A 19,657-nucleotide genomic window follows, 5' to 3' on the forward strand; every position below is an offset into this window, starting at 1 on the left:
TCTGCCCGCTTTGCAAGCCGTTTGCTCCTCACAGCACGTGGGATGCTCGCTGCAGTTAGACCATCGCTCTCCATGTGAGGGGCCTGTGCCTCCATAACATTGTGCTGAAGCTGTAATGAAACCAGACTTAAATTCTTGCTCAGGTTTTCCTCGCTCTTTGAAGTCAGTGGAGGTTTTGCCTATGAGACTGGGGTACTAGGTACTGGATCAAGTCTGTATGTTATAGAATCATAGAATCATTAAGGTTGGAAAAGACCTCTAAGATCATCGAGTCCAAATGTGTTATTTAAACCTACAGACAGGTTCCTGCATTTTATTGCAGACTGGAATATATATAATATATGTGTAAGGCAAAACTCTGTAAATGGTCACACTGGCAGCCACATAATTAATTTCCTTCTACCTGCTGTCACCTCGAGAGTGGCTACTCAGACACTTCCAGGTCCTCGCAGAAAGATGGCTCAGGCATTCTCTTTATGGGGCCTTTCTACAAAAGATCTCTAAATTTGGCCTATTTTAGACCGAAGGTGCTTGACAGAATGACGTATCTTTAGGATTTCTCCTTGAAGCTGATCTGTGGACACTGGTAGATAACACAAAGGACATTGCCACCTACTGGCAAACGAAAAACTACAGTTGTTTATAAAATGTGTGGGGCCAGTAAAATGAATTTAGGGTCTCCCACATGATTTCCAGACTGCACTGCTCTTGAGAAGTTGTAGTGTCTGGGGACAGTGAGCAGCCAGAGGCACCAGAAAGAGGTCCTGCTCTCCCAGGAATGCGAGGCTGAAAGACACCCTGCAAGCCTGACGTCAAGATCCCCCATACGAATATGATGACTTCTTTCTTCCCTCACCAGCAAGTCAATGGACTTCAGCTGGATTCGAGGGATGGGACCAGTTTAAATAAGCAAGGAATTCTGCTCTGCAGCAGAACAGAATTCAACCCACAATTGCTATAGGCATGATTAAGGCCAGAGGCACTTCAGTTACGAGACCTTCCAAGTTTCCTCTGTCATCTGCCCAAAAGGGTGCAAAATAAACTGGGCTGAAGCCATGCAACAATGCAGCAGAGTGGCAGGAGGTCTCATTTCTCACTCTTTTCCAGGGCGATGCACTCGAACAGGCCATCATAAGCCAGGCTCCACAGGTGGAGAAGCTCATCGCCACCACAGCCCATGAGAGGATGTCCTGGTACCATGGCAGCATCGCCCGGGATGAAGCTGAACGGAGGCTCTACTCTGGGGCACAACCTGATGGGAAATTCCTGTGAGTATGCAAAACCCTGGCAGATGCTGTGATCCCTGCATTTTTTACCATTTCCCCACCCCCACTACCCTGTAGTTATTTGTTTCGCATGACAGTTCCTGAGAGGAGGTTTAGCTGAATATGGTCAGACTGTGGTTACAGATCTTTCAAAGGCAGGGTCTGACACCCCAAACCTATTATTGTCCAGACAGTGTCTGGCCTCCATGAAGAGCCAATCTTGAGCTTTATTTGTTTCTCATGTTTCGATCTCTCTATGAAGTATGCTTGTTAATGCACCAGATGATACGAGATATAGGGATCAGTGGGTGAAGACATTTAACGCTGATACGTAGACAATGTATGGCCAATAAAATACAGGAGAAAGCATTTGCTCTGCATCTCTACCGAGGTGAGACAGCCCTGCATTTAATTATCTCCTGAATGAATTAGGGAAAGAATTAGCTGGAGGAGGGGGGCAAGAGACCGAAGGTGAAGGGTTCCTCCTCAGCCTCCGCAGAGGGGTGTCAGGAAGGTGGCAATTCCAACGGTGGGGTGCAGGGACACCTTACCACGTGCCCACCCAGCGACCCACCACCGCTGCAGCCATGATAATTTGCAGGGCAAAACCTAGAGTTGCTTTTAATAGTTCTCCTTCCTACCAGGCTGAGAGAAAGGAAGGAGAACGGTGCCTACGCCCTGTCCCTCGTCTATGGCAAAACAGTATATCACTATCGGATAGACCAGGACAAGTCCGGCAAGTACTCCATCCCTGAGGGAACCAAGTTCGACACGCTCTGGCAGGTACCGTACTGTGGGATGCTGACCACTGGTGTCCTCATAAAGCGAAGACATTTTTCCCTTGTTATAGCTGCCCATGCCTTGAGGGATAGGAAAGGCCACGTGGAGCTTTAAAGGCTTTAAGACTGTACATGGGTGGTTGTAGCCCCTTCCAGAAAACCCTTACATTCCCTGGGTCTGGCTGTCTATCAGCTCACCTCATTGCATTCATTTCTGTGCACTCCTAGCTAATTAGATCTAAGTCTGGGATATCAGCAGCTCTGAAATAGTGCTGGCTTTACCACTGCCTTCATGCCTTACACCAGCGTGGTGCCTCTCCAAGGAAACAAGAGGATTAGTGCTTTTAATTTCAAGCTTTAAGCCAGGATACTTGAGAGGGTTATATTAATTACACTTGCACCTCATCAGCAAACATCACATCTTCAGCCACAGCGTGCACCACGGACCTCTGCCTGCAGCAAGCCCCGATGAGATTGCTCATCCCAGGCTGTCCCTCCCGCACGTCCCCCACGCTGCTCCTGGACCGGTAAAACTGTTGCATGCATATTGCCACTTTATTTTCCAAGTGACTGACTTCTGTGCAAAGAGTAGGGGAGGCCAGAAGTCTTGTGCCAGCTGCCAAAATCTTTACATGACAGAAGATGCGAGTGCCAGGAGACACATCCTATCACCCCGAGAGTCAGGGGCTTTGGGCAGTAGAGATGGCTGTAATGCCCCAGCAGTCCTGAGGAGGGTGGAGCAGGGTTTTTAGGGAATGTGACACATGGCCCAGCAGCTCTTGGCACTGCTGGGGAGTTGCATGCCCCTCCGGAGCCCGGCTCTGCCCCGTGGCACACAACTCGGACCTGCTCCAGGGGACGGATACCAGCGCTTCCTCCTGGGCAGGGCTGTCTGGGGGACGGTAACTCTGTTTTGCTGAATTTTTTGAATTCCCAGGACTGTTTTCACTCTGAATTTGATTGAAAACAAAGACTTCAGGGCATTTTTATGGAAACAGAACCGTGCCAGGCTCCCAGTTGCAAATGAAATCTGAGCCGGACAGGAGGGGAAGAGAAAGCCTCGTCTCCCCTGCGGTCTGGTGGCCAGGGGCTGGTCTGGTTGTCTCCAGCCAGAGTCAAGTCCCCACTGTGCTTGAACCAGCGGTTGCTGCAGCGAAAAACTGCCCAGGATCCACAGAGCTAACCCTGGGGTTCCTCCGGGAAAGCAAAAGGTTTCTCTCAGGCTTTATGAAACACAACACGATTTAAAAGCCATTCTGGCTGGGATAACAATAACATTACACTGAAAATGCCCTACCCAGCTCTCCTACTGGAGATTTTCCTTTTGCCTTTCTGTGGTCCATATCTAACTTCCCAAGTTCTTCCCAGCTCTGGCAGATATCCAGGTATGCAAGCGCTTGCTCTAGGAGATCCCCGAGAGCACAGATAGGAGAGGAAAGAAAGAAAGAGTCGAGTCCCTGCCTGCCATAAATCTGAGAGAAGTCATTACCGTAAGCCACACAAGTTGCCTGCAAAGAAAAAGAGATCATTTTCTCCTTGCAATAATCTCTTTTTCCTCCAATTCCTTTCCCAGTTGGTGGAGTACCTAAAACTCAAACCGGACGGGCTGATTTTCTACCTGAGGGAAACCTGCCCCAACCCCAACATGCCAGGTGAGCCGACGTCTCTCTGTGCCGTGCCTGGCCTCGGTTTACCACCGAGTGGGGCCAGTTTGAGCAGCGCCAACCCAAGTTTCCTTTACCATGTCCAACCTTGCTCAGATCCTGGCGGTGAGGGAACGGTGAGGTCCCTGCTCCTCTGGCAAACCGGGCAAGTCTCACATCATTGAGTTGATGGTTGGACTCGATGATCTCAGAGGTCTTTTCCAACCTTAATGATTCTATGATTCTATGATCATGTTGTCTGCTGAAAGTGGCCGCTCTCCAGGCCTGGCCTAGGGTGGCCCAAAGACAGCAGCAGCCATCAGTGCTTCAAATGGATCAGGGACTTCTGGCGCCAAACAGACAGCTTCTGAAAAGTGACGTGCGCTTTAGGCAGCAGGAAACAACACGTCCTGCAAGTCTGGCTCCTGGTGGGTCTCTTGAGCTGAACACTCAAAACCGTGGGTCACTTTATCCTGGCCCAAGTATCACAAATGTCACTTCAGAGCCCGCCCGTGGGACCCCCGCTCTCCTGGGAGGGGGTCTGGGGTACAGCTCAGCCAGTCCCTGGGACCGATGGAGACTGTAGGGCCCTCCAGTAGGCCTGCACCTCCCCTGAGGGCTGCTCTGGGATTAACGCCCACATCCAGGCGCCTTTTTTAGCTAAAGTTGTGGAAACTGGCCTTTGTAGGGGAGGGGATCGGACCCAGGCGTCCACAGAGTCCTTCAAGGACTGATGCGCTGATCCTGCTTGGGGCATACGCAGACTCTTAATAACAGCTTCTCTCTCCTGATTCACAGCGTCTGCAGCACCAGTTCCACCAACCCACCCCTCCGTGAGCGTAAGTTTTGGGGAGGATCTGTTTATTGGTACCTCAGTAGTTTAATGTTATTGCATTTCAAGCTTGCTGATCAAACTCTGCTCTTCTCTAAAAGGCAATAACTCGAATGGAATATATTAAGCCCAGCTGCAATCTTGTCCCCTTTCCAGCTTGGATGGGGACGAGGAATAGCTGGGCACAGCTACCATTAGAGCTGAAAATGGTTTCCATTCATACCGCGCTCCTTGCAACATGTGGGCCTGTCCTCGGGGAGCCCTCTCCCCCCTGCCCTCCTTGCCAGGCAGGAGCGAGGAAGACGTGGCCGGATTCTGGGAACACTCAGCCTTGCTGCTGGCCGCTGGCCACGGGCCAGCTCTTTGTGCTCCCTCTGCGTCCCCGGCCTCGGGGTACGTCTGCGCTCAGTCACCGCTCCAAGTGCCGGGCGGTGTTGAAAACAGCTAGTTTGGGCTATACGAGCAGCCCATCCCAGAGCCCAGCGGAGGCTAAATAAAGGCCTGAGCATTCACCCATCTTCTCAGAGAGCTTTCACAATCTGCGGTGGGCTCTCATGTTGCAGCAACTCTGCTGCAAGCAGCATTGGCATTCAAAGCTGTGCTGGACAAATGTGTACCGTACCGCTTTGTTGCTGTCTGCTTTTGGGACAGTGGCTGTTTCCAGTGTCCGTGGGCCACTCTTCAGACAGGCGGGGAGGTGGGCCGGCTGCAAGCTGAGCTGCCTCTGGGCTTGCCTTCGCTCCCTGTCTCACAACAAGCTGCAGAGACTTGGCTGGGATGACCTCCGCCGCTGCAGGAGACTTGTCACTTTGGGATGGGGAAAGCAGAGGGGGCAGAGAGCAAAATGCAGCCCTGTGTGCGTGGCCCTCGCCGCTCGGGTAAACACAGAGCCCTCAGCACCTCACCCTGCACAGCCCGCAGGCTGGGTTACTGGAGGGCGATGCTGCATTCAGCTCCACGGCAGGGAATCCCCCCAGGGTCTGATCCCTGCTCTGCAGCTGCAGTGGGGGTACCTGCCAGCTGGGACTGGAAGGGGAAAGTCGGCTTGATACCACTCCAATCTCTTGTGCCCACCTCAGGGCCTTTTAGAGGAGGTCACCAGCGGGGGCTCTGTGGGCTGCAGAGGCTCCCTGTCCCTCTCCTCTCCCGTTTCAGACTGAAGCGCTTACCCCTGGCTGCGTTATCCACTTTATCCCCATTTCTTTTCCAGAGACACCTTGGGCCTCTCAATGCAGACGGATACACGCCAGAGCCTGTAGGTGAGCATCTTTGAAAGCCCTCTTCTCCTAACGGGAGGAGAGAGAACCTGGGGATGCCACAGGAACCATGGGGGTTACCTGACACATCTGTATCGCCTTCTCGTCAAAGAGCTGTGCTACAAAGCCCCTTTCTTACAAAGGCACCCGGGAGCATCCCACCCATTTCAAGGCAAAACTGTTTGCCCACACCCAGCACCCGGTAAATCGAGCCCTGTCCCATTCCCCACCATACCCAGTAAATCGAGCCCTGTCCCATTCCCCACCATACCCAGTAAATCAAGCCCTGGCCCATTGTCTTCCATCCTGCCTACTAAATACTCAGTGTATTCAGTTACATTTCAGTGGGGTGAAGTCATGCACGTGCCCAGGTCCTGCAGAGTCTGGTGCGTGGAGTGGGAATGCTCAAACACCTCTCCCCATCCTGGCTTCTTCAGCAGCTGCAAGTAGGAGAGGCCATGGGTTGTGAAAGGAAGGGAGATGCCCAGGGGGGAGGCTTGAATGCTGGAGCTTGAAGGAGAATTGTCCAAGAGACTAGAGAAAACCTTCCCAACCAGGGAGGGAGAGAGGGACGGGGAAGGATATGTTGTTTACAGCTATAAAAATCTGTATCTCTTGGGAAGGTGCAGGAAAGTCACGCCTGCTACCCATGGACACCAGTGTCTACGAAAGCCCATACAGTGACCCCGAAGAACTGAAGGATAAGAAGCTTTTCCTGAAGAGGGACCACTTGATGATTGATGAAGTGGAACTGGGGGCAGGAAACTTTGGCTGCGTCAGGAAAGGAGTCTACAAAATGAGAAAGTGAGTGCCGCCCTGGAGGATGCCGAGGAAGCGGGAGGAGGGTGCTCCAGGCTCAGCTCAGATGTGTCCCCAGCTATCCTCTTTCTAGCTAGATGGACCCTAAAGTGACAACGGGGTGGAGGTATAAGAGATACTCTGGAAGGCCAGTGATGACTTTCCACAGACTTTCAGTGACAGCCTCATTGCCCTCGGGGCGTAATCTGCACTGCACACTCCCGGGCATAAGACTGCCACTTCTGAAGGCATTTGCTGGGCTCAGAGGACCAAGTCCATGCTTCTGAGGTCATGTTGGTCCATGTCAGGGCAAAGGAGTGAGACTGAGGAGATGTGCGATCCTTAGCTCTGTCGCTGGTTGTCTATGAGTCCACAAAGACGGCCTTTGCCCCCTTTGTGCCTGAGTTTCCCCCTTGAAAAATGGCAATGATGATGCAGATCTCAGTGTGTGAGGTGATGCGCCTTCAGATCTACAGAGAGCAAATACTGGCCTAGACTGATAAGGGTGCAGTGGTTCTTTTCTCTTTGGCCTTCTGGGATACCAGTATTGTGCAGGGCTCTACCAAAACAAGCTACTGAGATTGCCGTTGAGAGATCAAACAGTATCACGTGAGAAGTGGTTTGCATTCCTGGCTGTGATACATGAATCCAGCTGCTGTTTAATTCATCCCATGTGTGTTCTTCTTGCGCCCTGTGCAGGAAGCAGATTGATGTGGCCATAAAGGTGCTGAAGAGCAACAATGAGAAAACAGTGAAGGATGAAATGATGAAGGAAGCCCAGATCATGCATCAACTGGACAACCCCTACATTGTCCGCATGATTGGGGTCTGCGAAGCGGAGTCCCTGATGCTCGTGATGGAGATGGCTTCTGGAGGGCCACTCAACAAGTTCTTGGCTTCCAAGAAGTGAGTACTGAATAAAATGTGCCTGGCTGATTTTCTGCACTTCTCATCAAACTCTCTTCTGCCAGGGGAGCCTGGCTTTGTAGGCGGAGGAAAGCTGATAACAGCAGAAAGAGACGTCTTTCCATGTGAGGTAACAGGGACTGATGCTTCTGGAGCAGAGATGTCCACGTTCATTCTCCCTCGCAGCTAGACCACTTGGAGGGGACGGTGGTGTGCAGAGTAATGGCAGGTCCTTTATTACTGCATTGTCCTTTCATCTTCCTCAGAGACGAGATTACAGTCAGCAATATTGTGGAGCTAATGCACCAAGTATCCATGGGGATGAAGTACCTGGAGGAAAAAAACTTTGTCCACAGGGACCTGGCAGCCAGAAATGTCCTGCTGGTCAACCAGCATTATGCCAAAATCAGTGACTTTGGACTCTCCAAGGCTCTTGGCGCTGATGACAGCTACTACAAGGTAAGTGTAAGCACAGCGAAGGATCCAGATAGCTAGCAGGAGCCCTCCTAACTGGGGGGCTGAGACCCCCAGAGGCAGAGGGCCTGGACTCTTCCCAAGAGCCCTGCTGCATGACCACATCACACTCTGGCTGGCCTCACTGCTGTGACATTAAAAGGGGCTTCGCAAAGCTCCGCGTGGCAAGGAGGAAATTCGGACAGATGCGGAGGCGGTGAGGGGGATGCTTGGCACCTTGAGCTCCCAGCCCAGGGCAAGGGGATTTTTTTCAACAGCGTGTGATTGCATTTGACACAAACATTCAGGGAAGCAGAATTCCGGTTCAGCTCAGAGCAGTCTGTCTCAGGGTGGAAATGTTCCTCTTCGCTTTGCTACAGGCCAGGACAGCAGGAAAGTGGCCCTTGAAATGGTACGCCCCAGAGTGCATCCTCTATCACAAGTTCTCCAGCAAGAGTGATGTATGGAGCTACGGCGTGACCATGTGGGAGGCCTTCAGCTACGGGCAGAAGCCGTACAAGGTGAGGAAGAGCTGGGTCCATCACGGATGGATGCCACAGTCTAATCTCCTGCTCTATAACAGGCTGACCCACACTGAAACTACAATTTCTATTTCCTTCAGTGGGTGCTCTTCCCACTGCTGAACAGAGGGGAAAGGTTGTTTGGATCCTGCAGCTTTGTGTTCATCTAAGGGAGAAGAAACAGAAAACAAAACAAATTAATTTGGATTTGAATCAAAGCAGATCTTCTCTTTGATCCTTCTGCTCACTTGCAGAGCTGAGTTGCTCAGCCACTGCTCTGCTCAGGCTTGGGATGGGGTCTGCAGGCTGGGCTGGCCACGACGCCAGACACCACTGCTGGCTGCGGGGGCTGAAAACAGCGACTGTATGGGTGTGTGGTGCGTGGATCCAAAGCATTACCTCAGGCCCAGCTCTGATCTGTCTCTTCTAATCCTGTTGCCAGCTCCAAAACCATTAAAGCATTTTCCCACTTGATCCTATCCTAGAAAATGAAAGGCCCAGAGGTCATCAGCTTCATAGAGCAAGGGAAGCGCATGGACTGCCCCACAGACTGCCCGGCAGAGATGTATGCCCTCATGCAGCAATGCTGGACCTATAGGTGAGGCTTTCACTAGCTCAACTCTTTGCTGGGCAGCAGGTCCATCAGAACAGCACACACCGTCTGGATGGTGGCAACACAACGCAAATGGTGTCTCCTGCCTTGATCTCATTCCACAGTCTATGATGAACGATGCACCTATTTCTTTATTATCATACCCCTCCATTTGCCTGTACCAACCCTGGAAGATGTCAGAGCCTCTATGCCTTTGCCCCTCTCCATCCCAGAAAAGTCTCCGCTGCCCTCCTAAGCCCTGGTACAATTGGGCTGCTGTTCTTCCCCAGGTTCTTCTGTGCTTGGTATTTTCTTGTTGCGTCAGTCCACTTTTGTCCTTTCTGTTGACTCTATTTGTTCCTTTCTGCCCTTGCAGATGGGAAGAGCGTCCAGGATTTATTCCTGTGGAAAATATAATCCGCTCCTACTACTACAGTATTGCTACCAAGACAGAAAATGGGCCAGAGACAGAGGACAAGTCAAAAGCAACTCTTCCTTGAGCCTGCTTCTCACACACACCCTTCCTGCATGGGACCTGAAGAGGCTTTTTGTGAATTTTTGCTTTAATCTCTCAAAGGGCCGGGTTTTGTTTCTCAAGTAGTTCCAGAACTAAGAACCTGGGAGACGATGCTGTCACAGCAGACAAGACTCAGCTGTGCCTCGTGTCTCCAAACAGCCGGCCATGATTTACATCTCCAGCCTGACCCAGCACAGGACAGTACAGACAGTATTATAGTTCCTTCTTAGCCACTTCCAAAACTATCCCAGGACCTCAGAGCTTAATGCCTACCAGGCTCACTAAGGATGAACTGTGTTGGCTCCAGCAGACCCGCATTTTTCCAGATCCCTTAAAAAACAATTCTTTCACAGGAAACCGCCGAGTACCCATTTCTGGTGAAGTTTGCATGGGGTGGGACACAGGACAGGAGCCATCGAGTCCCCTTCCCCTTCGCTTAGGGCAAGAAGCAGCCGGTATGCTGCTCGCTCCCAGCAGAGACGGGGAGGAGCAGTGGGGCAGAGCTGCGCGGTGCCCCTGCTTTGTCCTCCTCCCACCCTGCCAGCCACAGCTCTCACACCGCAGGGCACTGAGCATGGTGTACCTGCCCCCTGCACTGCCACAGCCCTCCAAGCCGGTTATGGCTCCTGAAACAACTAAACTCCCCGGACCCATTGCTCACCTCCTGGATCCCATCTGGCCTCTCTGTGCCACTGAAATGAGCATCTTGCTTTTCAAGCCTGAAAATTGGTCACCCTGTAAATAAACTGTTCTATAGTTTTTAACATGCCTGTTACTCAGCCTATTGGACTATCATAAATGTTTGCAACTGCTTCAAGCTGACAAGAAAATAATTGTAATTTCCCTCCGCTAGGCCAGGGTTTCCCTCCTTGATGCTCTCCGTAACCCCACAGTCACCAACTTGGTCACCCTTGGGCCGGCTTCACTGCAGAGCTGGAGCTTTCTTGCAGCTTTTTTGCAGCTAATGGCATATTAGCCGAGTCCGCTGTGGAAACCCACCTATTAAGGCTTGTACTGGTCTACCCTCACCCCCGGATGCAGTGGATTACCCATGTTGGGGGGGACTGTGGTCTGCACTGTTGCAGAGAGCAGAGTGGTTGTGAAGGCTGGGGAAGCGGGGGAAGCAGAAGATGAGAGCCCTGAGATACAGTGAATAGAAAAGCTTATCTCTCACCATCTTCTGGTATCCGAAAGCCACACAGTAGCTCACACAGAGTACCTTGTCCCGGGGGTAAAATAAACAGCTACAGCCCAGGCGAGGGCACAGCCCTTATCTAAAAGCTTAATGGGAGGTGGATTTGATCTGAAGATAGCGGTTCCTGGGGAGCATTCAGGTATGAGGCCTAAATTACCCTCTGAGTACAGCCTGTTTAAGAACCTAGGTCTGATGAAAAACAGGAGCGTTCCCCTCTCCTTGCTTAGACTACAGCCTCCGGTGATACCAACTATTTACGCGCCAAAGCATTTTGTCTCAATCCCATTAGTTTGTCCTGTATGCTTGAGAACTATGGACATATTATCCCTACCAGCAGAGGGGAAAACAGAGGTATCAGAGGAGAAAGTGGCTTGTTCCTATTTGTTCAGTGAGGTAGTGGCAGAGACAGGAAAAAAAGTGTATCTCCCGTGTCATGTTTTCCTCCCAGAGAAAGCAGATATTTTGCCGGAAAAGAGAAGGTTCGATGTGCTTTCTGCTTGAAAACCACTACCAAAACAATTTTTTTAAGACTTTTCTTTCAAAACCAATCCATTTTCCGGTTGAAATGATTTCTCATGTTAAATTTTCAGCTAACTAGTTGCTGGTATTTTTTCAAATGGGGAAGGAAAGTACCAGAGAAGTCATATCCCCGGAGGAGCTTCTGGTTTAGTTGGAGACAATTTCAAGCGAGTGTGTGTGCACACACCCCGACAGACAGAATGTAAATCCCTGGAGATCATGCCACAAGAGCAAGCGGCAGGGGCTTCTCCTCCGGAAAGCCATCTAGGCTGTGAATGTTGCTCTGGCTGTTCCAAGAGCATCGCAAAATGTCAGGAGTTGCCGAAACCAGGACAGGGAAAAAGGGAGTGAGACAACCAGGACCTGAAATCACAGGGCTCCGTGAGTCACGATCTTTGTGACTCCTGCTTTTGGCATGTGCGAGGTCTGACAGTCGCCCCCGAGGGGAATCTCCTTTGACTTCAGGCACTGCCTCCCTCCTGGGCATCCCCAGTCTGCAATCGCAGAAGGGGCTCAGCCCCCTCAGTAAGACACATCTCTGGCCCTGCAGACCAGAACAGCCTCTCTTCTTCCCCATCCACAGCATGGATGTATTCAGCTCTGTCCTCTCTCGTCGCCCACTGCTGGCAGGTCCAAATATTGAAACACTTTGCTGGACCTTCGCTGACTGATCCCAGAGGCACTGCGTGTTCAAGCAAGAGCTGTGTCACTGCTAAGATAAAGGCACAGGCTGTAGTTAGCACAGACTCAGAGCTCAGGGCTCTATGGCTGCTTCTGCTCTCCCTCAAACTTCCTCAAATCCTCTCTTTTCTTGCTGACCTCTCCTTACCTCCTTCTCTCCACTCGCCCCATTTCCCTCTGTTTTACCTGAATCTTTAAAGCTCTTCTGATTCTTGCACTCTCTGTCTTGGAAGGGAAAAGATGAATTTCATCTTCTAACTAAGCACCCGCAGAGATAACATGAAACATGATAAAGTATTGGTAATCATGTCTGATCAACGCTATGTAACACTCCGTCATATCACCAATGCAGATCTATCTCATTCCAACCTATCTTATCACCAATAAGCCTATCTTATCACCAGTACATGCCTATTTATCAATTGCACTGTGATATCACAAGCACATACTGACCTTTCTATCTCTTTCAGCTATCTAGGCACTTCCATTTTGTTCAGCAGCACAGCAGCTACGTGACTAACACAGCTCTGTGCTCACTGACGTTTGTATCCTACCCCTGATTACTGAACGCCTGGTTACTGAACCAATGCAAAAGTATATTTTCAAAGCTAGCGCTGAATATTTTCCCCTCTCTCCCCAAGACGTGCTGCCTGTGCGGTTCCTCAGGGCACGGCTCCGCGCTGCCAGGGGGACTCCTGCTTTGCTGCTGGGCTGTCCTCTCTCCCATGAGCCTGGTCAGCAGTTAAGCTGCTTGGTTTGGGCTGCTTTATGGGCCTTAGATATTTCTGTAGAGCAAAGAAGGCAGAATAGAAGCACTGGGCAGAGAGAGGGGACCAGCCCGAGGAAGAGCACTGACAGGCTCCACAGCAGCTGTCTCCATGCAGCCCTTGCTGAGATGAGCTACTGCAGCACTCAGACCTGCTCGTGTTTGGGGAACGGGCAGGTTTGCATTTTCAAGACCTCTGTCCTGCTGGATGGCTCCAGCTGTTGGCAACTGGGAGACACTGCAAGGGCAGGGCACAGCCCTACTCACTGTCGTCACCCTTCTTGTGACGAAATGTCTGGCAACCGTGAACTCACAGAATGCTTTGGTCCTGCCCTGATAAAATACACCTCCAAGTCACAGGTTTCTTCATAAAAGTCGGGTGAATCACTGATCCTACACTGTCCACTTCTCTCCCTTCATGGTAGGAGATCAGCTTATTTTTAATTACAGCAGAGAGAAGTGAGACAAGGGAAGGATATGACTTGTCTGTGGTTGCACAGGGACCTGGAAGAACAGCTCCCATCCACCTTTGTCTGTTTTCATACTTTCATCTCCAGATGATGTCTTCTTTTTATGTTCAAAGGCCTTCACGGTTCAGAGAAGCTGAACAAGCCAAATGATGCCCCAGCACAAAGAGTGCCGTCACATGCATCGATATACTCACTCAGCAGTGGCCCAGAATTAACCAAGTCTTATTGTAGAGGCTTTTACCATCAACCCATTGCACTGAAGAAAAAAGGATGTGCAAAGGCACTGGAAGATGCAAACTTAAGTGCAAAATTAAATGCTCTTCACTGAGAAGAGGAGTGCAAGTGATGGAGCTGGTTTAGGTATTAACAAGTACTCAAGTCCTGTGAGGAAAAGAAACTTTCTTTTCACAGCAGAAGGAAATTACATATTTTGTCACCCAGAAATCTGGTAGAGCAGGTGAGACTTGGACTGAGCCAAAAGGCCTTTTCTTCTTTTTTCTCTAGTTTTTTAACGTTACCTTGGTTTTGCCTGTCAGACGGAAATCTCTGTGCTGGCAGAGGAAACTGTAAACATGTCTTCACAAGTGGTTTTTTTGATCAGCAACAGAAATCTTGGAAAATAAGGGAGGTGCTGCTACCGGCTGAGAGGCTGTTGGGGAGCAGTAGGAAATTCAGCATCACTCACCTCTTCCAGCTTCACATGATCCCATCTGAGGACAGGAACACGCTTGCGGTGTGAGGACAGGTACTGGGACCCTGCCTGCCTGACCGGAGCCAGGGCACAGAGTCAGGCCCTGCAGTGAGCAAGGAGGTGCAGAGAGGCATCAGACACACACCATGTCACGAAGAGGCTATTTTTGTCCCTAACTGCCAGCAAACAGCACAAGCCGTGACAGATGGTTTCAGCAGCTAATTCTCTGCGTCGGCTTTTGTGGCCTTAAGCGATCAGCTTTGGTCAATGTAAGATGTTCGATTTGCACACGCAAATCAGGGTACGGTGGTTGGTGTTCCCACAGCCTCTTCAAGGCTTCTGCTCTGGTAAGATGGCAGTTTCAGAGTCTCGTTCGTAAAGCCTGGAGGACTTGCGGGTACCCAGCAATTTGGCTCTTGATCTGAGGTCCCATCCTCCCCATCTCCTCAACTCACGGGCCCTCCCTGCCTGTGACCTCCAGCCCGTGCTTCCAGGTGTAGCTCTGGGACAGGGTGAAGCAGCCTCTCGCAGAGCAAAGAAATCACAGTCCAGAGTAACAGGGTGTTGAAAGGATAAATAACCAACTCCTTCGGTAAATATATTTTACTATTAAATTAATCTATTAAGTAACTGAGCAGTTTGTTGTTGCTGTTGCTGTAAAGGGACTGCTTTTCTTCTTTGGAAGCCTGGCTGGGGCATGAGGCTGGCTGTCTGCTACATTGTCTGGGCAGCAAAAAAAAAACCAGCTCCAGGAAGAAACTTTAAAACCTAAAATGGCATTCGATCCATTTCTGTCCTTTTTTTAATCAGATTTTGTCAGAAATGTTGAAAGAGGGTAAAATATAGGGTCATCTGGACACTCTCTGTAGGTACGTTCAGCACATCCCAGCTGTGCCCAGAAGAGCCGGCAGAGAAGCGAGAGCAGTTTCCTTCCACCGGCAAAGCGTAGCTGCAGAGCTGCAGTACGGAGCGGGGTTATGCAGGAAGGCCAGAAGGGACCAACACATTAAGGGACACACTGGAGGTGGCAGCTGTGGGCAGGCAGGGCAAAATGAGGAAAAAAACACCTCCTCCTGCTTTATTTTCAGAGCTTGCTCCTGGAGCTGGAAATCATGTTACCAACACGGGCGAATGGACACCACCTTCTGCTGCATAAAACATGCGCTACTGCCAACTATAATAACAATAACTCTGAATTGAATGGCAAAATGAAACATGGACAATTTCAGTGGGGTGAAAAATCATGACAAAGGAATCAAAAGAGATTTTAAAAATAAAAAGTCCAACTCTGGGAGTCAGTCTGGTCACGGAGCTGCCCCCATGCAGGGAGAGAGCTGTGAAAGCTGGTACCTAACTGGTGTCTCGGCCTCCATGAGCCAGTCAGCCGGGAAAGCTTGGCCACAGAGCCAGAAAGTCCAGGGACAAGTGGGTGAGCTGGCAGGAGTGGAGGCAGGCTCGCCCACCAGACAGGCTTGCTTTGTTTCCACTGAAAGCTCTGACAGAATCAAAACCTTTCCACAGAACATTTCAATTCAGTCTAATCAGCATTTTCAGATGCAAAACTCTTCTGTAGGAAAATTTCCATCCAACTCAAGTCATTTACTCCCTGGGCAAATGAGTATAATGTGGGTGTAAAGCACGGTCATGTCAGAGATGTAGCAGTTGCCACATCCTTTGGCATGATGTAAATAGGGATGTGGTGTAACAGGCGATGGAGAACCAGCTCCCTCCCCAGACCTACAGCACCAGTGTACCGTGTCACCCGTGTCACCCAAAAACTCAAGAAATTGATTTTGGCCAAGGGTCAGTGAATTTTGGGAAATAGGCCGGAATGACAAACAGTCAAGAGCCGTGGACCTAAGGTGAATAGGAAACCCTGTCTAGGCGTGGGGAAGTATGCGGACACCCATCTCTGCCTCTTAGCTATCTCTCTGCCTCTTTCTGGAAAGCAGTGTTTTCCAGAAACATAGAGTTAACCTAATCCTTTGCAAATTTCCTTCATTGTTACATGGCAATGCCCTACTCATTTGCCGTTTTAACACAGAATGTTCTACTGTAGCAAATCTTACGGAAAATAAAGGATTTATTTGCAAGTAAGAAGCACTGCAAGTACCTATGTGGGAAACGCTAGCAAGGGCAGGCTCTAATTTCTAGACCGGGAAGCAGCGTTGTTGCTTTCTTTTCTAACAGGAAAGATTAACAAGCAAATTGGCTTCACTAAGGGTTTAAAGCGAAGATCACAAACTTGGTCCTTTATCAACTCTGACACCAGGTTTAAGTGTAATATTTGCACCAGTGCAACTGGTTGATTATGTTACAATTTTCACCAAATGATATACAACTACATTGTTTAAAGGCTTCATAAACCAGGGCATTTGAGTCCCACTTCTGTGCAGGTGTTTATATTGCACAGGTACTATGGTGAAAGCAATAAAGTGATCTTTTTTGCACCTATGCAAGCCATACCTTCTAAAAAGAACTCAAGATCTTTGTGGCAATAAATAAGAGAATCACAAAATATACTGTCTTGCTCCAGCCGATTTAAAAGAAAATTTAACTAGTAGATATTCAAACACTTTAACAAAGCAAAATAAAAATACTGATATGGAAAAAAATTGCAATGATTAATAAAAGATAAAACATATCATACAATTAGTGGAAAAGGGGAAAGCGGTATGTTTTGTGTGCTTGTGCTTCAACTGATATGAAGAGAAACAAGGGTGGAAAAAGTGTTTTATGGACCATAAACGGGTTAAAAAACAGACACAGGAAGACAGATATTGAATCATGCTAGTAGTACACCTAGTACAGCATCCATTTTCCCAAATGTAAAGCAGCAGAGAATCAGCAAAGAGAAAAAAACTGTACAAAAGCCTAAGACTTGATATTTAGGGCAGCCTGTTTTAACACCTCCATGTGCCAATATGTTTTGGCGTATTTGGAAAAATCACAAATAAACTTACACTGGGAGGAGCTGCAAAGATACAGCAAAGGTGGAGAAGGGTCGGAGAAGTTACTGAGTAGGAGCAGAAATAATTACGTGGGCTCAGATACAGAAAGTGGAAGGTAAGGAAGTCTTTTTGTGATATAAAAAACTCGGAACAATCTAATCTCAGAGAGGGCTAGGAATTTAGTAAAGGGCAGTTGACACATTGGCACAGTGAAAATTTCAGATTATATTCCGAGGCACGTATAAACTATAGGAACCACATTTTAAAGGTGATATTATATTCCACTTTGCCGTCTTTAATCCTCCATTTTACGTAAAATCATCTGTTTTGTCTCCATTAATATGACTTTAGAAATGAACAAAAATCTCCCCTCTGGGTTTTCTTAATTAGGTTTTCTAAATCCATTACCTTACTTGATTGTAGCTTCCCCTAATCAAGAACTCCTGCCCTTTTCACTGTGATTTAGGGATTTTCGACCTTGCTTCTCCGTATACTGGCAGCAGAGCAAGCAAAGGCCATGCTCTGAAAGGGCCCCATTTGCTTCCCGTACCCCACCTGTTTTGCCTCCTCTACGCAGGGGTCAGAGCCCAGAAGAGGATGGAGAAAGCCAGCTCGAAAGATGGAAACGGGAGCTCACACTGATGGAGAAGGAGGACACAGCATCCATAGTTCTCTCTCTGTCATTGGGATCAGGATGCCTTAGCACAGTCACAGACTCTAGAAGACCAATGTAAGGGAAAATAGATTTCAAAGGTAGAGTTCAAATGAAGAGGGAATTAAGTGATGGGTATTTGTGGAGGTCATTCTTCCCAGCGAGTCAATGGAAGGAGGATGTAAATGTTCCTTGTGAACAGTTTCCAAAGGACAACATGACTTACAGTCAGAAAAAGTCTAATCTTCATTTTCCATTTCTGCACTTTGTTTTTGACCCTGCTAACTGCAGAATAACATCTCTGTGGCACTTTGTGTGTGCGCAGAAACTGTCGGGCATGTTTATGCCCTGGCATGTATAGATAATGTTTTGTTGTGTGTGCGCCTATATACACATAAACACAAGGACGCTTGTGTGCAGGTCTGTGTTTTTACGCACACAATAACAAAGGCTGTACTTTTGTTTGCACTATCCTTACATTAGTTATCATCTACCTAAAGTGGAAACCTCCTAGTCCTTTCTACCTCATAACTACGGTGGCTGTGAACTCCTGGGCTCTCCCTGGTGTCTGTGATTTAATTTTTGGGAGAAAACCTATTTGTTTCCCCACATACACCCGTCCCCTTCCCAACCTATTCATTTTTAAAACCCTGTTTACTTCATCGAGCTGCATGAACTGATTAATAAACTGCCCTGATGCAAGTAATAAAAAGTCTGTATTTCCTGTTTATTACATTGATACGCTGCACAGAACGAGGCAGCATATTTCAAATACAATTATTGGTGAAGTAGCAGTAAAATATACAAGTGGGTAAACTCAGCTGCTTAGCATTTAAAAGAAGTGCTGAATGATATAAATCCTAGTTCAGAAGTGGACAAATGCTGGCACTTACTTGGGAACATACAGAGGGGATGTTCATGCAGTCACCCACTATGCCACAGCCCTGTCAGAGAGCAGTCAGAGCTCCAAGTTCAGGTCCCCACTTTCCAGCTAGCTCAAAATCTCGAGCAAATCTTAATTCTTTTTTGCTGCAAGTGGAAGCAGAATTTGGCCTCTGTGTTGTAGCAGTAACATCACAGCAACGTAGAAAAATAATCAAGAATTTCGATAGGCTATTCGAATGAGAAGTGCAGGAAAGATTTAAGTGAACCATGGGGAGATATCACTGATTGGAAACAGTTTTTATGCTATTTTCATTTAAAAATCCACAAAGTAACGTAAAAAAATCCTCTTATCCACCCAGATTCTTCTTTTATAGATTCCAGTACCGTATTGTGTACATGCCCAAACACTGGGCTATGGGAGTTGTATTTCTCAAGGAGCAGAACAAATACACTTACTGTCTATAAGCTTATTGCTTTTATTTTTATTGCAGTTTTATGAATCTAAATATGCAAGATAACAGGTAGAGATTCTGGGAAATTGGATAGATCAAACAATAGTAAGATGGGAACTAAGTCAAACAGAGACTAACTTACTTGATTTAGATCACATAATGTGTCAAAATTACTACATGCCAGGTTTATACCTTAACCACAGCAGCATCCTTTCTCCCATATAGCTGTCTTATTGGAAGTGCTCAGGGCCAGCTTTTTGTACGTTACCTCCTACACAGTTGGGGCCAGTTTTCAGAACAGCAACACTTTCAGCAACAAACATAGGGAAAAGGTTTGCAGAACAGCTCTGCACCCACACTCACAAGCTTTGTTTGTCATGAGCAAAACGTTTGCGAACGTCATTTTGGCAGTTGGCTTCCTTTGAAAATCTGGCCTTTGCTATTAGAAAGGAAGGGAAGTCACAGACTGGTTTAGTCCACAGTTTTCTTAGTCCTGGTATGTGACCTTGAATAACTGCTTCCCTGCCCCATTCTGTTCAGTCTCATTTGTGCAGTTTTGAAGGGCTGTTATCCCACATATATATAGCTACCACAATGAATGCCTGCTTTAATTTGCCCCTAGTAAGAAGTGTCACAAATACCAATGTTTGGATGTTTATCATCAAACTGCTTTGCCTAGGATCTTTGACCATTCTCCATGCAACCGTTCTGATGGTTCTCATTTTCGCTGGCCATAAAGCATGCAGTGAAATTCCTACTCCATGTCAGCATGCACATACACATGTACAAACTTCAGTAATGGCAGTAATTCAGAAATGCTAATTTATTTAGAT

General features: G+C 48.4%; 1 protein-coding gene across 1 annotated transcript; it reads left to right on the forward strand.

The window, feature by feature from the left end:
* Positions 1-1,111: 1,111 nt before the first annotated feature.
* ZAP70 (zeta chain of T cell receptor associated protein kinase 70) lies at positions 1,112-10,325 on the forward strand. Its single transcript, XM_075175261.1, has 11 exons — positions 1,112-1,268; positions 1,910-2,048; positions 3,618-3,696; positions 4,486-4,526; positions 5,730-5,778; positions 6,399-6,579; positions 7,273-7,479; positions 7,746-7,938; positions 8,313-8,453; positions 8,939-9,051; positions 9,422-10,325. The coding sequence occupies exons 1-11, from the start codon at positions 1,186-1,188 to the stop codon at positions 9,543-9,545; spliced, it is 1,350 nt and encodes a 449-aa protein (XP_075031362.1). The 5' UTR covers positions 1,112-1,185; the 3' UTR covers positions 9,546-10,325.
* Positions 10,326-19,657: the final 9,332 nt, after the last annotated feature.

Source organism: Calonectris borealis, chromosome 28 (genome assembly GCF_964195595.1).
Source record: "Calonectris borealis chromosome 28, bCalBor7.hap1.2, whole genome shotgun sequence".
Lineage (NCBI taxonomy): Eukaryota > Metazoa > Chordata > Aves > Procellariiformes > Procellariidae > Calonectris > Calonectris borealis.

Bases quoted from the DNA above. Each gene is read 5' to 3' on its own strand.
- ZAP70 (XM_075175261.1), top strand. From the start codon at position 1,186: ATGTCCTGGTACCATGGCAGCATCGCCCGGGATGAAGCTGAACGGAGG. The intron at 5,779-6,398 runs GTGAGCATCTTT...TCTCTTGGGAAG, and splicing joins ATACACGCCAGAGCCTGTAG to GTGCAGGAAAGTCACGCCTG. The intron at 8,454-8,938 runs GTGAGGAAGAGC...ATCCTATCCTAG, and splicing joins ACGGGCAGAAGCCGTACAAG to AAAATGAAAGGCCCAGAGGT.